The sequence below is a fragment of the Pangasianodon hypophthalmus genome, chromosome 18 (assembly GCF_027358585.1).
Source record: "Pangasianodon hypophthalmus isolate fPanHyp1 chromosome 18, fPanHyp1.pri, whole genome shotgun sequence".
Lineage (NCBI taxonomy): Eukaryota > Metazoa > Chordata > Actinopteri > Siluriformes > Pangasiidae > Pangasianodon > Pangasianodon hypophthalmus.
Genome location: NC_069727.1, coordinates 10,579,144 through 10,595,076, shown reverse-complemented (window position 1 = coordinate 10,595,076; position 15,933 = coordinate 10,579,144). Strand labels below are relative to the sequence as shown.

Here is a 15,933-nt window from a genome sequence, read left to right as displayed (position 1 = left end):
ATATAGTATGAGAATTGCTGCCTAATTCTGGTAGTGGAACAAGGCATCCTGACCCCAGCCACAGAAAACCCCAGATTTCCTGTTTCCTGTTGTATTATCAGCATGTGGGAATGTGTGAAACATTTCCCAATCAGGCAATTTCCATTTGACATATGCCGTTTACTCTGCCTTCTCTGCGAATGTAAACATTTGACTCTGGGGATGGACGGAGGGTTGAGTCGGGAGGACAAGGAGGGAGAGGCGAGAGGGAGACGCTACAGCAGGAGCATGTCTGGATCTTCAGTGATAGCCCATTAGACTGCCAAAGAAAGTCCTTGTCTATCCACATCCCCCACCTCCTCAATGACGCAATGGAAAAATGACAGACTCGATAGCAGCAAAAGAGACTAAACTCTGGAATTTGGACCCTGAGATAGAAAGTCATGATGATTGTAGCTTCTAAAAGCACTTTCTTGTCATCTGCTGTATTTTTCCCTGTCCGCTCTGGTGATTCATGACCCTGCATTGCTTGCAGTAAAAGCAGCTTGCCTCAGGAGAACAGTTGTTGAGACTGAGATTGTGTTATTCCAGAGAACACTGCAAACCTTACCTAGAAGTGTGCTATTAAAGTAAGCAGTCTGAACAGTTCTTAAAGGTTTTATCTATGTTCAGAAAATGCTCTTAACTTGTACTTGGAATTCGCTTATTCATGCAGACCCTATTTTGGTAAATGTGTATGAGTCTTTGTGTGTTCCTCCATGGCTTGTTGTAAACAGACTGTTCAAAGAAAAGCCTTGACATTAGTGAAATACATTAAATATTTACATGGACAGTTTTAGGCACCATTTAGCACAGTTTCCGACTCCCTATACATTTAACCCTAAATCTACAGCATAAAGACAAGAAAGTCTTTTGAGGAAAGCTGAGACAGGTGTTACCTCACAAGACTCTGTCCATGTGTCCCCTTTTTGGCCATAGATGTCTCCCAGGTTCCAGAGGACTGGCCTCAGCATGGTGAAATTAAGATCCAGGACTTGTGTGTGAGATATGACCCCATACTGAAACCTGTTCTTAAACATGTCAATGCTTTCATCAACCCTGGTGAGAAGGTACGTTTGTCTGGATTAATCGCAAGATACCGTGGTTCAAATTTATTTGAGATACTGTTCCTACCTTATGTTCCTACGTTTTACACCAAAATATTACTATTCACATTTAAGGCTTAAGCTTTCTATCTAATCCTATCTCCAAAGCTTACACTGGTGATTTCAACAAACATTGTTTTTAGTTAAACGAATATAGGCACCCAAAATTAATTATTAGTTATAAAGAAACATGTTGTGGTAGTGTTGAAATTGAGAAAGGAGGTTCCACGTTCAGTTAGAATTAAAGTGACATGTTAATGAAACGGGCTCCACTTCATCACCCAGCTGGCGGTTTTGTCACAACAGTGTTTATTTCCTCATGTCTTTGCCATCCAAAGGTTTGCTTTTTCATAAGTCTCATCACTTTGATCAATCCCATGCCTCACTTATACAATATATCTTTGTGCCGTGCATAAAACACTTACCCTGTGGACATGTTCTGATGTGCAGGCAATAGGCAAGCATATTATTTACACAAAGACCTTTCTGGTTTATAACAGCAGTCTGGAAAATGAAAGACTGTGGCTGTATAAAGATGGCACAAGTTAAATTAATTTGTCTATCTCTGTCTCTCTCTGTCGCTCTTTCTTTCCCCCAGGTGGGCATTTGTGGGAGGACAGGCAGTGGAAAGTCCTCGCTGTCTCTGGCCTTTTTCAATATGGTGGACGTTTTTGAAGGTGAAGCCTCCTCATATTTCTTCCCTAGTGTCTTACTGCTTTCTTTCAAAGGGATTTGAAGTGCACTGTCATTTTGAGTATGACATAATTCTTTAAATAAGTGGATAAGGTTTGAGGGCTGAGAGCACCTAAGATTTCTTGATGAATGTGCTTTTATCTCCCATGGAAAGAAAAGAATTTCCAGAAAAAGAAAGTATTTCGGGATTCGTTTACGGATTCATTTAAGTTAAGTTAAGCTGTTACTACTTCTTCAGACTTACTCTGATTCTTTACCCAGCTCCAGAACCTTTTTGGTTAGTCTTGTGCTTCCTTTGTTTATACTGCACTGCTTATGGCTTCTGTCACGTTGACAAGCAACAATGATGCCATGTCGAGGCATTAGCTTTTAGAGCACCCGTGCACTTGTTGAGACTTACAGTCATTTTAGACATTACCTCCAGTCCATGTCATACCCTCTTTTGATTTATGTTTTTCTGTGAAGCAGCTGCACTTTAAGCTCATTGAGATTACTCAGCCTGGGAGCAACAGAATAAAACAGAATAACAAAAAACATAAAACACTGTCTTAAACATTAAGGAATAATCGGAATACTTTATGCAATTCTGTGTTCAGTCATCAAAGTTCATGTGTTCATTTAATTGTCTTGTGGTACATTATGTAAGTAGATCGATCCTTTTCAGCATGTCAATGAGTTAAGACTAATAATGTGGCCAAATCCAAAAATACACACACAATCAATTTTTGAGCATGACCAGTGCTCAATGAAATATCTTAAACTTGAGATTGAATAAGCACACACTCACAGTGTGTCCATATAAAGCTAAAATAAGAAGTGTGAATGATTTAACATTACATCTTTCCAACTTTCCACTGCAAAAGTTGGACTCTGCAGAAGCAGAATGATAATTCAGTATAATCTCTCCAGGTTGTGATTAAATGCTGTCTGTGTAGCTCTGTTAACAAAAGTAACTGTTTTTCCTTCTCATTTTGTTTTCACACAGTATACTCACTGACTATCTGCACATTGTATCTAAGTTCATGGGTTAAAGAGTTACTTTTTTTTTTTACAGTTCGAAGAACTTAATTAAAGATGCTGCTTTACATTTTTCCCAAAAAAAGTACCACAGTTCAAATGTAGTTTGCTGATTTCTATTTTTTATCAGGAAAGATCATTATTGATGGCATTGATATCTGTAAGCTGCCACTGCATACTCTGAGATCCCGGTTGTCCATAATTCTTCAGGATCCAGTGCTGTTCAGCGGCTCCATCCGGTGTGAACACACACACACACACACACACACACATTGTTCACATACAGAGATTTACACACTTCATTCTCCCTTTCCGCTTCTCCCTGAAGGAGTCAGCTAAGGATCAATTCAACTCAAACAGACAAGACCAAAAATAATAAACACCAACTTCCTCAACATTTAAGGAGTAAAGGTTAGAGAGCTTGTGCTAAAAAGTTTAACTTTTGAAAAGATGAAGAATAAACATTATATATATTCTTATGTATCAAGCAGGGAAATTTAATTTTAGGATTTAGATGCCAAACTGCTTCAAAGGTACTGATTTATACTTTAGATTTACTTTAGACAAATTTATACTTTAGACTGATTTATACTTTAGATTTACTTTAGACAAATTTATACTTTAGACTGATTTATACTTTAGATTTACTTTAGATTTTTTGAAATCTTTATTTCCGTAGAACTTGTATCAAACTGAATACATGTGAAATCTGCACATAATGATTCCTGTCTTCAGCCTTGTGTTCATTTAAGGTCATTTTGGGTGACCCAAACTGTCTCACTATCACTGCTTTTTATCATTAGTTTCATATGAAAAGCGACAGTGATGGTTTACATGAGGCAGAGCTAATAGCACCGATAGCTGGTTAGTCCCTGGAGCTTCTGTGTTAATATAGCACAGGCCTGGTTTGGACTGCAGTGATGAGCCCAGGATGCCATGGCAAGCCTTTCAGAAAGCATTCAGTGGGAAATGCAGTTCAGTGATAAAGAGAGTAATGCGTGGTAGAAAGAGTTTTCCCTAGTGCTCTTCAGGAACAGGAGGTCAGTGGAGTGAAGCCAGGCTCATTGCCATTGCCTCTTATGGTCATGCAGTGTGCCTCTTTCCAGCACTGTAGATGTAGACTGCCATTTTTTTCCTGGTATGGGTGTATAGTGTGTTTATTTGCTCATCCTTATTTTATCGTGTGTCTCCTTAGTTTTAACCTGGACCCAGAATGCACCTGCACTGACGACAGGCTTTGGGAGGCTCTAGAAATTGCCCAGCTAAAGAATATGGTCAAAGCACTCCCAGGAGGACTGGGTATGGCAATAAAGCTTGACAAGGTTATGGGCGGGGTTATAAAATGTCTAAAAAATGTACTTGAATTGAACTGACCCTTCTCACTATGAGTGAAAGTTTAAAATGGAAAGTTACTATGCTAGACTTGGTATAATGATGTTCTAATATATGGGGCTTCTTATTATTAGCCTATAAATATACTTGGTTTTATTACACACATACTAATAGTATTTGTGGTGATAGATACTATGCTTTGGCAGCTACAGTGCCATGTTACAGTCTTCCCTTAAACCCTCTACAGATGCGGTAGTAACCGAAGGAGGAGAGAACTTCAGCGTGGGCCAGCGGCAACTCTTCTGCCTCGCCAGAGCCTTTGTTCGTAAGAGCAGCATCCTCATCATGGATGAGGCCACGGCGTCCATCGACATGGCCACGGTAAAAAAAAATAATTAACAAAAACCTGCTCTGTTTCTTTTAATCCACTGAGCCAAACAGACAAATCTTGACTGACAACAAAGTCTGTTTTCCTTATAACATTTTATAGGTCTAATTAAAAGGAGCGTACAATTTTTCTTTGTTCGTTGGCCGGTTCTCTGGAGTGCAGGGTTTATTGGACATTAAATTTCCCACTGAGTGTTCTTCATCAAATAGTTTACATGGAGTCATCACATTTTCAGCTGGCAGTCCACAGACATTCTGCGTATGCTTCCTTTCACAGGAGAACATTTTACAGAAGGTTGTGATGACAGCATTTGCTGACCGGACTGTTGTCACCATAGCAGTAAGTTTGCTTTATATTAAACACACCTATAGCTGCACTGTAGGGAGCGTGGCCCCATGAACATCTTCGAATTCTAATCAGAAAAGAACGAGAGGGCGAGGTGTTTAATGCTCACAAGCCTCACAATTTCCTTTCTGGCTCTTGCCTACTTCTTTTTTTTCCTCTGATCTGTTTTTGCTGAACACAATGGCTTAAAGGTCTTTGATTGCTTTTCATAATATTCACATAAGATTACTGGTCCTTCTCAGAAAGCATCAAAATTACAAAGAGCCAGAGATGCATTGCAGGCAGCTGATTAAAAATAGCCGATATAAAAGCCTCAGCTGAAGCCTGAAGTTTAAAAATGAAAGTGTGTAAGTGTTTATGTGTCCTTCATGGTTTAAAAAGGTGGTTCAAATCATGTAAACAACTTGGTGATGACATTAAGTTATCTCTCCAGGTGTTTGGTCCAATCCAGTATAGACAGCTGGGGCAGATATCTCCAGGTGTTTGGTCCAATCCAGTATAGACAGCTGGAGTAGATAAAAAATCAGCAGGCAATTCAAGTGCAATCAAATTCATAAATAATTTTAAAAATGAAACAAAACCAATACAGGAAAAGCCACATCTGTGAATTGGGCTGAAAACTGTCTATTCATAGTATTTCCATTACTTTCCTTGATGCCATTTTCCTATCCTCATCCACTTTCTCATTCTCTTTCTCCCTGTATGTCTGTCTATCTGACTCACTCTCTCTCTCTCTCTCTCTCTCTCTCTCTCTGCTCTTCCCCTATTCTCTCCTGTTTCATTCTCTTCTTTTTCTCTGTCTTTCTGTGGCACAGCATCTGGTCTCCTCCATAGTGGAGGCGGAGCAGGTGCTGGTCTTTTCCTCTGGGATTCTGGTGGAGTGTGACAGCGCTGCGAACCTGTTAGCGCAGGAGGACAGCCTGTTCAGCACCCTTGTGCGCACACACAAGTAACCCCACCACTGGCTATGCCCACAGTCCCGTCCCAGCACCCTGGTTGGTAATCATATGACTCTTCTGTGTGCCATTTCAGTATCAACCCTTTGAAAGCCTTGACTAACTCCAGGCCCCTTTGGATCAGTGTTACTGGCTTATTCATATGGTCCAGGGGCCAAAAATCATGTGGAATAATTTGTTCTGTATTTGTCACCATCTCCATGTGATATACAGCTCCACTCTTTGATGAGATATACAGAAACCTCCTCTCAGCAGCAGATTTTTACTCTTTATGGACATTAATGTGCTCATAACCGCATGTGAGTGTTTATATTGACATATGTATATTTGTGCATACTCATGTTTGACTGTGTGTGTGTGTGTGTGTGTGTGTGTGTGTGTGTGTTCCTTCACAGCACCGGGTTCACACTATCCTGACGGCTGATCTTGTGATCGTGATGAAGAGAGGGAACATACTCGAGTACGGGAAACCAGAGGCTCTGATGGAGCAAGAGGATGGCATGTTCGCCTCCTTCGTCAAAGCAGACATGTAGACGCACTATCCATCAGTACACACCTCCACACACACACACACACACACACACACACACACTGCTGACGTACAAGGAAGGAAGGAGTTATTTCTTATTTTATAAACAGGCAGATTTTCCAGTCTGCCTGTGCCTTTGACCTTTTAGTGGATTACATTATATAACTGCAGTATTTGATCCTTTTGGTTCGTGCTTCTTCTTTTTTACATTAAGTTAATGATATATGTGTGTTAATATGACAAATAGCAGCTATATTTACTATATTAACTGGTACTAACACTGTACGCAGTTGTCAGCACACTTGAGAGCTGACACAACCTGTCTGTCTAATGTGCATTGCTGAATTTTACTCTGGATAATGAAGGGAGACTTCTAGCACCACAGAGGCACAAATTACTATGCAAAACACATTTTTTGTATCAAGACGTTATATCCTGTATCATTTTCCTGTAACAACCAGGACTTGCTTTATGGTCTGTTGTAATGAATTAAGAATGTGAATCAGAACTTGTGCTTCCTGGGGATGGCCAGACAACAGAAAATATTTTATTTACAATATAGAGCTGTATGTTAGTGAGCCTGATTGCTGAAACCAAATTCCAGCTCTAGTTGTAGATTTGTATTTCTGTTCACCTCTCTCATGTTTGTCTTTGCTTTTATTCTCCCTTGCGTCCATGTTCCACACGAACAGAAAATAATCAAAAACAACCACTGCATCTTTTCTGACTGCTACTCATCAAATGCAAAGCGCACTTGGAGGAGATCCTGTCTGCCTTCTTCCATATACCTGAGTTTTGGCTAATGCTACTCTCCCTCCCATACATACAGGAGGGTCCGTTATGCTCGTCGGACTCCCCAGGCGAACACTTGCGCCTCTTAAGAGTTACATAAAAGATCCCATCTGTGTAACTCTGGAACAGTTATCTCTGAACAGGACTCCATTTAACACCTACTCACAATGCCATCCTAACACCTTTAGCCCAGCTGCGTCACACCAATTCACACCTCTATACTCCCAACAACTGTCCTGTGACCTTAACCCCATAAACCTTGGGCATAGTTTTTTTTTTTTTTCTCAATTTCTCATCTTACAGCATAATATTCTGTAATTACTATGACATACTGAGTCACTATTGCAAAAAAAAATAGGAAATGTGTGTAGTTACAAGAGTAAGGAGTCTACGTCTGGACCCCTTGATAGATCGTCTTGGGTTTAACAGGTTTTATGACATCATAAGTGTGAATCACCACAGAGGTTTAAATGTCAGAGGTTTTCCCACCACTCAGTACAACTGATAAGCACTGAACTATCTAAATGACTATAACAAGCTGTTCTGCTTTATTCCCACTAGACATAAACTTCAGATTCAACTCTTTCCTAGTGTGTTTTTTGTTTGATGTTGGATTTTAATATCACTGCTGACAAAACTGATCTATCCAAGGGATCTATGTAATATGATCCATTTAACTACCACTGTTTCTCCCCTGAATTCAAGTGGGGACCACTCTCTACTTTGCTATGTTAGGCCAAGTGAACTTTTATAGCTCTTCTCTGGATCCGTTTACAGCCAGCCGAGTTTTTATAGAGCAGTGTTTCTTCTTCTTAAAGCAAATCACACCTCCTCCTTTGGCTGTAATATTTATCGTACAGTGGTACTGTATGCCAAAAGTCTGCCAAGACACTGAACCCTCACTGCGTCCAATCATAGCATACACACTTGATGAGATGAATACTGCTTTCACCAAGGACGTTAGCCTTACTCATGAGTATTTATATGTATTTTCATATGATGCACCATGTCGTGCAGAATCACTCAGTGGTATGCAATATTTCTTACAAGCATTTTGTGCTGAATTGTCTTAAATGTACATATGTAATTACTTTTAGCAGCATAAACATTTAACATTATACTGTGTGCCTACTTGTTTTTTACAATTGAATAAAAGCTGCAGTGAGGTCATTGTATAATCGTGTCATTTCTTAACTTTACATTCCTGTGAATTCTGAAAGCATAGTATATAGAAATCAGAGCAAGTTAACTCATAAGATAATTCAGATTCAAAAACCTGAAAGAAACCTAAGATTCCTGAATCATACTTTAAATGAACATTATGCTAATTATAGTGTTGCCAGACAGTGTATGTTTTACATGTGGGTGTTTGCATGATTGTGGTGCCATTTAGTCCTTGTAACTCTTAAAACTTCAGTATGGGATCAAGGAAAACAGGCATATAATGAGCCAAAAAGGGGTTAAATCATCTCATGCAACAATATCTCAGTTTTTACAAGGCTTCTTGGCTGACAATAGCTGCATTTTGCTCTTAAATGCGTAACTGAGTTGAAAATCTTTAGCATAGAATCAGGAAAAACACAAAATGTGGTTAACTAGCAAAATGACAATTTTTATCACATCAATCATTTTTGGAAACACATTAAAATTAAACCAAGTTGCATTTTAGAAATGTTTTTCCTCAGGGTTTTTTTCTTTTCTGTATTCAGAACTAAAAACTTCTTAGCTGACCTTAGCTTAGTTTCTAGCTGACCTACATTCAGGACATTTTATAAGTTTATTCCCTAATTAGATCCCTAATTAGACAGATAGACTAATACAGAGGAATTTCCACAAATCAACATTTCAACAAATGTTGATTTGTTAGCTTCAATATTTGCATAAAATATTTTTCATAACAGTGTGTGGTACTTTCTTGACTAAACAATAAAGAAAATATTTACCAAAAAACCTTTCTGTAAGTCTTTCTCTTAAGATCATCACAGTGGAATAAATATTTTAATTACCAACATCAAAAGACTACATTTTAATTATATAAAGCCTCGTTTGCATAAATACTTTTTTTTTTTTTAAAGTTCCAATACAAAAATGCTTGTCAATAGTCCATTGGAAAAGATTAATTGTAATATCTGTTGTTTTTAAAAAAATGACCTGTAGTGTCTTGCCTTAAGCTATAAATCTAAAGAGTTATGTTTACTTTTTTTTAATAATTTATTTTCAATCTATAATTTGGATAACAGGATTGTACTTTCAAAGTGTCCTTGTTCCACAAAAAAAGAATGAGAACTTATTTTTCTTCTTCCCATGGTCTTGAGGAAATTTGGATGAAGCAACTTCCTGTTGAACATGTGACCTGTAGAATATTCCAAATATTTTATAAGGGTGAATGTGTTTAAAGGGTAACAGGGTTGTTGTGGGACTGAAATATATATTTTTATAACCTATAATAGATAACTTGAAAAGGATGTTTCAGGTGTGAGATGTTAAATGGACTCACACATTAATGAAAGAAATTGATATTTCTGAAGTATTTTTTTTCAAGCTGAAGTGATGTTATAGTGGACTGAAATGGGTCAAATGCTGTTTTCTGTGTGCTACAGAGTGTTGCACATACTTATTTAAGGAAATCTGCATAAACTTTGTGAGTTATCCTGCATCTGTCTAAAAAGATCTCCTGCTAAGTGATTAGGGGATTAGCAGTAAGTCTGCTTAATGCTAATACTACACAATATGCCAGAGCTGGACCATTAAGAGCTTTATATGTCAAAAATGAGTCTTAGGGGGAGTCTTAGTAACAGGCTGGAGTAATAGTGGTTTTGGGGGTTGGTTTGTTATTTTAGGAGATGAGTTAGTTGTGTTGAAATCCAGGAAAGCATTTGATTGTGCAGGAGCTGTGGCATTTCTGAATTTCTGGGGTCTACTTTTGGTGAACTTTTTACCCTTGCTGTGACTAGGGATAAAATGATATATATGCTTTTTTTTGGAAATCATTTGGATACATATTTTGATACATATTTTAACAGATTACACTTTTTAAAAAAATGGTTGTGACAAAATCAGGCATATCAAAAAGTTGAGGGGACATGTCACTTTTATACTTCAGGACACACAATGCTCTTAGCACTGATCATCCACAAACATCCGCTATGAGAAGGTAGCTACCACACTCTGCCATAATGTAAAAAATGAATATGCATATTTGTTCCTTACAAAACTGGTAAAAGAACCCTGAGTGAGAACCTCAATTCTGGGCCAAACATCCTATTTCATTAAGAATCATGCAGCTGTATCCCTGATGATGTTTAGCAGTGCCACAGGTTCCCACTAAAACAGTTTTTCATGGTACTAAAATTACATGGACATGAATGAACTTCATTTGCAGGCAACATTCTCAGACGTTGGGTGGCATGTTGGTGCAGCAGATAGTGTTGCCACCTCACAGCTTCAGGGTCCTCAGGACTGGCGTTCCATCCAGGGTCTATTCCTGCCTCACACCCCGTGTTCCCAGATCTGGAGCCGGGATAAAACAATTACTGAAGATGAATGAATTCTCAGCAGGAGTCTTCTAGTCGGTTACTCGGTTTACTTGTCCTCTAGTACCTTTGTCCAGGGACACAATTAGGAAACACCAGAGCAAAATGCAGAAGCCTGGGAAAGGCAAGAGTACCTTATGTCGCCCCCTGGAGGCCACATTTAGAAGTGATTTACATTACAGCTTTTCTGTCACCAGTTTAAAAACACAACAACTTTTGGCCTTTTGTATAGTCGGAATTATGCAATTACAAGAGAAATGCATAATTTACAAAAGTTGCCCAGGGGGTGCAGAGCTTTTAGGTTGTCTCCGTGCTTTGGGGGTTTCCTCACCGGTTTCCTGACCTAGTCCAGAGACGTGTGTCATAGGCTGATCGGTATTTCCAAATTGTGTGTAGTGTGTGTGAGTGTGTGCAGTTGTGCCCTGTGATGGGTAGGCACCCCGTCCTGGGAGTCCCCTGGGATAGGCTCCAGACTCCATGACCATGCGTAGGATAAGTAGTACAGAAAATGGATGGATGGACAAAAGTCACCTGTTTGACAATGTTTTCTACAAGGTTTGGGGAAATCTTACAGGATCGTGCAGGGTATGATTGAGCATCTACAGGGTGCCCCAAATGTCCCTGTGTGTAGGGGAAATTAACACTTTTTAGCAAAATGTATTACAAATTTTTTTATACTTAGTTCATATATATATATATATATATATATATATATATCTCAACATATCTCAACATATATATATATATATATATATATATATATATATATATATATATATATATATATATATATGTTGAGATATACAATTAGGAAACACCAGAGACTGTCAAAGGCTATCTGGGAAATATATATATATATATATATATATATATATATATATATATATATATATGTGTGTGTGTGTGTATATATACATTTTTTTTTAGATAGCCTTTGAGAATGAAGAAGAACATATTGAAATCATTCTCATGGCTGGATCAGGAAGCTGTGACAAGGTTGCACTGGACTTTAACAGGAAACATGGCAGGCACATCACACACACGACACTGTTGCCAAATTTCTTAACAAATTCAAAAAGACTGGAAGTGTTGCAGACCAACCGAGCCGTGGACGTCCATGAACATGCACTGACGTGCTGCTGGCATACGCAGTCCTGTGTGTCTGGAGAGCTTTGGGACAGCCTGTTACAGGATAAGAGAGAGCTGAAGCTGTTTGCTGTAAGGGTTTCGCGGAGTACACAGGGCAGTGACCGCCCCTGAGATGTGCGTCAGCTGGAGCTGGCCTTGGAGCAGCCTCTCTGGAGTGTGTGGCGAGCAGCAAAACTTTTTGCACGCATCCCTTGGAACGTCTCAAAGGAAAAAAAAGCTTTCGGTCAGATGCAAAACGTTGCAACACATCTGCCGGGTTAAACAGCTGGGATGTAAGACGATGGCGTGTTGGAGCGCACGCGCTGGTTAGATCTGCGCGCCGTCGCTGTGTGTGTGGTTTTAGTTTCTTTTTTTTTTCTGAACTGAAGCACGGATATTGCCTGTTCGTGGGCGGTAACGTGCCGAATAGCGATGCTGGCGAGAAAAAGCATAATTCCCGAAGAGTTCGCGCTGCCCGCGCTGGCCTCGCGCGCCCCCCGGAAGCCGGTGTTCAGGGACCGCGTGAACAAGGCGCGCTTCATTGCCAAGAGCGGCGCGTGCAACCTGGCGCACAAGAACATCCGCGAGCAGGGCCGCTTCCTGCAGGACGTCTTCACCACGCTGGTGGACCTTAAGTGGCGCTTCACGCTTGTCATCTTCACCATGACCTTCCTGTGCAGCTGGCTGCTGTTCGCCATGGCCTGGTGGCTCGTTGCGTTCGCGCACGGAGACCTGGATCTCACCCGTCAGTCCGGGGTCGAGCAGTGCGTCACCAACGTCAAGTAAGTCCAAGTGATCACCACACCAAGCATGAAGAGATTACAATGCACATTACTGCTTCTGCAGTTCCTAATAGAAAGTAACACCCAGGCTACTCAGAACTCTGTTTACTGTGCATAAGCATAGGCAGACTGCATGCTGATTGCTCAAGGAAACATCTAGATCGTTTAATGTAGATTAGATTAAAAACAGACTTGCAAAAAAAAAACAGTCCAAATCCTAGGGTTCTTCAGTTCTTTAAGAGGAAACATTTCCTGGCTCCAAGTAAATTCCTTGTCAGTAAACTAAGAACCCTTAACTCTCCTAAGAACCCTGGTTTTATTATGTGTGTACACTTTCAAAACAGTTTTCCAGTTAAGGTCATCTCATTTGTATTGCTTTTTACACAGACTGTGAGTCATCATAATTAGGTCTTATCAGAAGATATGTAATGTTCATGTAATGTGGTCAGATCTGATAAAACAAAATATACTCTAATAGCAAAGATTATTGTACCTTATTTACATGATGCTTAATTACTAACCATCAACTCATTTGAAAATAATAATAATAATAATAATAATAATAATAATAATGTAGAGTTAAAAGCAAGTTAAGTTTAGTCCACAATGTGTTTTAATGATGATTGAACACACAATGTGCTTGAGAATTTAGTTTTCTCTCTCATTTTTAACACAGTATAACACAAAATGTGTTAAAATAGTGCTAATTAAGGCATAATTATTGAAAGGAAAACACTAAATAATTTATGAGGCCTACATCTAAGGTAGAGACTGAAATCTGTGTGGGATCATGTGATCTTTGTAGATCACTCCTGACTGTGAATGGCACTCTTTCAAACTATACTTGATTCTGAATCAATTTTCCTCCTAAAATATGAGCATCTTTCCCCTCCCAGGTCCTTCACCTCAGCCTTCCTCTTCTCCATCGAAGTGCAGGTCACTATAGGCTTCGGCGGCCGCATGATCACTGAGCAGTGTCCGACAGCCATCACGGTGCTGATCCTGCAGAACATCGCTGGGCTCATCATCAATGCCGTCATGCTGGGCTGCATCTTCATGAAGACGGCGCAGTCACACAGGCGTGCTGAGACACTCATCTTCAGCCGCCAGGCTTGCATCGCCGTTCGCAACAGCCGTCTGTGCTTCATGATCCGCGTGGGTGACTTGCGCAAGAGCATGATCATCAATGCTGCTGTGCGCCTCCAGGTGGTGCGCAAGACCACCACGCCTGAGGGAGAGGTCATCCCTATACACCAGATCGACATCCAGAGTGAGAGCGCCGTGGCCAGCAACAGTATTTTCCTCCTGGCTCCACTCATCATCTGCCATGTCATTGATAAAGACAGTCCACTGTATGACCTGTCAGCCATGGAGCTGCAGTGCAGTGACCTGGAGGTGATTGTCATCCTTGAGGGTGTTGTGGAGACCACGGGCATCACCACACAGGCACGCACTTCTTATGTGACTGAGGAGATCCAGTGGGGCCACCGCTTTGTGCCTATCGTGACTGAAGAGGAAGGGGTTTACTCTGTGGACTACTCTAAGTTTGGCAACACAGTGAAGGTAGCGACGCCACGCTGCAGCGCCCGTGAGCTCGACGAGAAGCCATCCATCCTCATACAGACGATGCAGAAGAGTGAGCTGTCGCACCAGAACTCTCTGCGTAAGAGGAACTCAATGCGCCGCAACAACTCCATGCGCAAGAGCAACTCCATGCAGCGGAACAACCTGTCACTAGCTGTACCCAAAGTGCAGTTCTTCACACCTGAAGGGGGGCAGAATGTAGCCGTCACATGACACGCACAAGGCCATCGTCTGGATTATAAAAGGTTCAGGGACGCTCTATTCCTGTCTTGCTCCACTGGACCTCTTCCTGTTGTTCTGTCTAACTCTACCACTTCTGTTGTAAAGGAGCAGCAACTGCTAATCTGCTTTCATCCTTTCCTGTTTTACACAAAATCAGTTCAATTTAAAAAATACTTTTTAAATAATAACATATTATTTGAGAGTGAGAAAGAGGAATTCATTGTCTCTCATACTACATCACTATTTCTTTTCATTAGAGCACTATTTCACTGTTGGAACCTGTAATATTGTCACCAAGCTTGTACACACTTTATCTAAGAAATTTAATGTTCTGTGTAAAATGAGAAATATTAAAACGCTCAGTAAAGCAGTTTGTCCTGCTTGTTGTGTTTTCAATTCACTATAATGTATTTTCTACTTTTAATTGCTTTGTGTTCTGATTTAGCTTGCATATTAGTGTTAATATTAGTATTAAGGCATATTAATATTAGTTAACAATTTAGAAACAATGAAAATTACACAATGTAAGGGTTTTATAACATAATAGTAATGTTTTTCTTTTCTTGAAATAAAAAAAAATATTTTAAACTTTTTAAAAACAATAGCCTGAAAGATTTTATTCTGCCACTTGGGGGAGCTGTTGTATCAACTTTCATGTCTTGGGGAAACCCGAATATACACTATATGGGCAAAAGTTTGTGAATACCTGACCATCACACCCAAATGTGTTACCACAAAGTTGGACACACACAGTTGTATAGGATGTCTTTTCAGTGGCATAGACAGAAATTAATGTATGTTTCAGACAGAAGCAGGAACAGTACAATTACTGCTCAAAAATGTTATTCGTCATGCACCTCTGAATAAGCAGCCAATTATTTTCCAATGTATTTGTTATGGAGATGTTATGGAGATATGCTGTAAATTGTTACTGTTTCAGCTTTGTTTATGATGATACTTGAAATACAGTATTGTTAGTTATGTAAGAACTCGGTGGTATCTCCATTATGATGTTAAATTTGCTCAAAGTTAGCCATGGTGATACAAAATATGATTTTTCTAATTAAAATAGGATGTCATGGCCATCTTCCAACCGCAGGCAAAAGTGCCTCTAATCTGATCTTTATCCTCAAGTGTGACAGTTTGAACAGCAAAAAAATAAATCTGGTGGAGTTTGACATTTTGGTGGAGTTCCTTTTTGGACTACTTTTAAATGTGGTATTTAAATATTATTCAAACTTGATATGCAGAAATGCAACCTCAGTCTGAACAGATGAGAATTCATTCAACTTATATTCAGCAAATTCAGATACATGTTCGCAAGATTTGTGTACATTAGCTGGTATTAACCTAGAAATAAGCTCTTTACTCTGGCTGACTTTCATGGCCAGTATACGTGAGTTGCATTAAAAACGAATTAAAAACACAGGGTTACTGTAAACTGACAGGAATTCAACCTGATTCAACGTTAATCAAAGGGGCATGTAGCAGAAAAAGCAACTTAATCA

At 39.6% G+C, this 15,933-nt stretch overlaps 2 protein-coding genes across 7 annotated transcripts in view; both read left to right on the top strand.

Annotated features, from left to right (window-relative positions):
• Positions 1 to 8,354, top strand: part of abcc9 (ATP-binding cassette, sub-family C (CFTR/MRP), member 9) — a 43,302-nt gene extending 34,948 nt beyond the window's left edge. For 4 of the 6 annotated variants that reach the window (XM_053241743.1, XM_026922805.3, XM_026922810.3 and 1 more), the window contains 8 exons: positions 958 to 1,088; positions 1,723 to 1,801; positions 2,965 to 3,073; positions 4,030 to 4,133; positions 4,414 to 4,547; positions 4,831 to 4,893; positions 5,715 to 5,894; positions 6,251 to 6,390. In XM_053241743.1, coding sequence (XP_053097718.1) covers positions 958 to 1,088; positions 1,723 to 1,801; positions 2,965 to 3,073; positions 4,030 to 4,133; positions 4,414 to 4,547; positions 4,831 to 4,893; positions 5,715 to 5,852 — 758 coding nt within the window. In that variant the 3' untranslated portion in view covers positions 5,853 to 5,894; positions 6,251 to 6,390. Of the gene's footprint in view, positions 1 to 957; positions 1,089 to 1,722; positions 1,802 to 2,964; positions 3,074 to 4,029; positions 4,134 to 4,413; positions 4,548 to 4,830; positions 4,894 to 5,714; positions 5,895 to 6,250 lie in introns of all 6 variants that reach the window. The other 2 variants (XM_026922808.3, XM_026922804.3) reach the window with 1 other exon arrangement.
• Positions 8,355 to 11,760: 3,406 nt separating this feature from the next.
• Positions 11,761 to 15,603, top strand: kcnj8 (potassium inwardly rectifying channel subfamily J member 8). The gene is made up of 2 exons (XM_026923289.3): positions 11,761 to 12,619; positions 13,516 to 15,603. The coding sequence occupies exons 1-2, from the start codon at positions 12,270 to 12,272 to the stop codon at positions 14,414 to 14,416; spliced, it is 1,251 nt and encodes a 416-aa protein (XP_026779090.1). The 5' UTR covers positions 11,761 to 12,269; the 3' UTR covers positions 14,417 to 15,603.
• Positions 15,604 to 15,933: the final 330 nt, after the last annotated feature.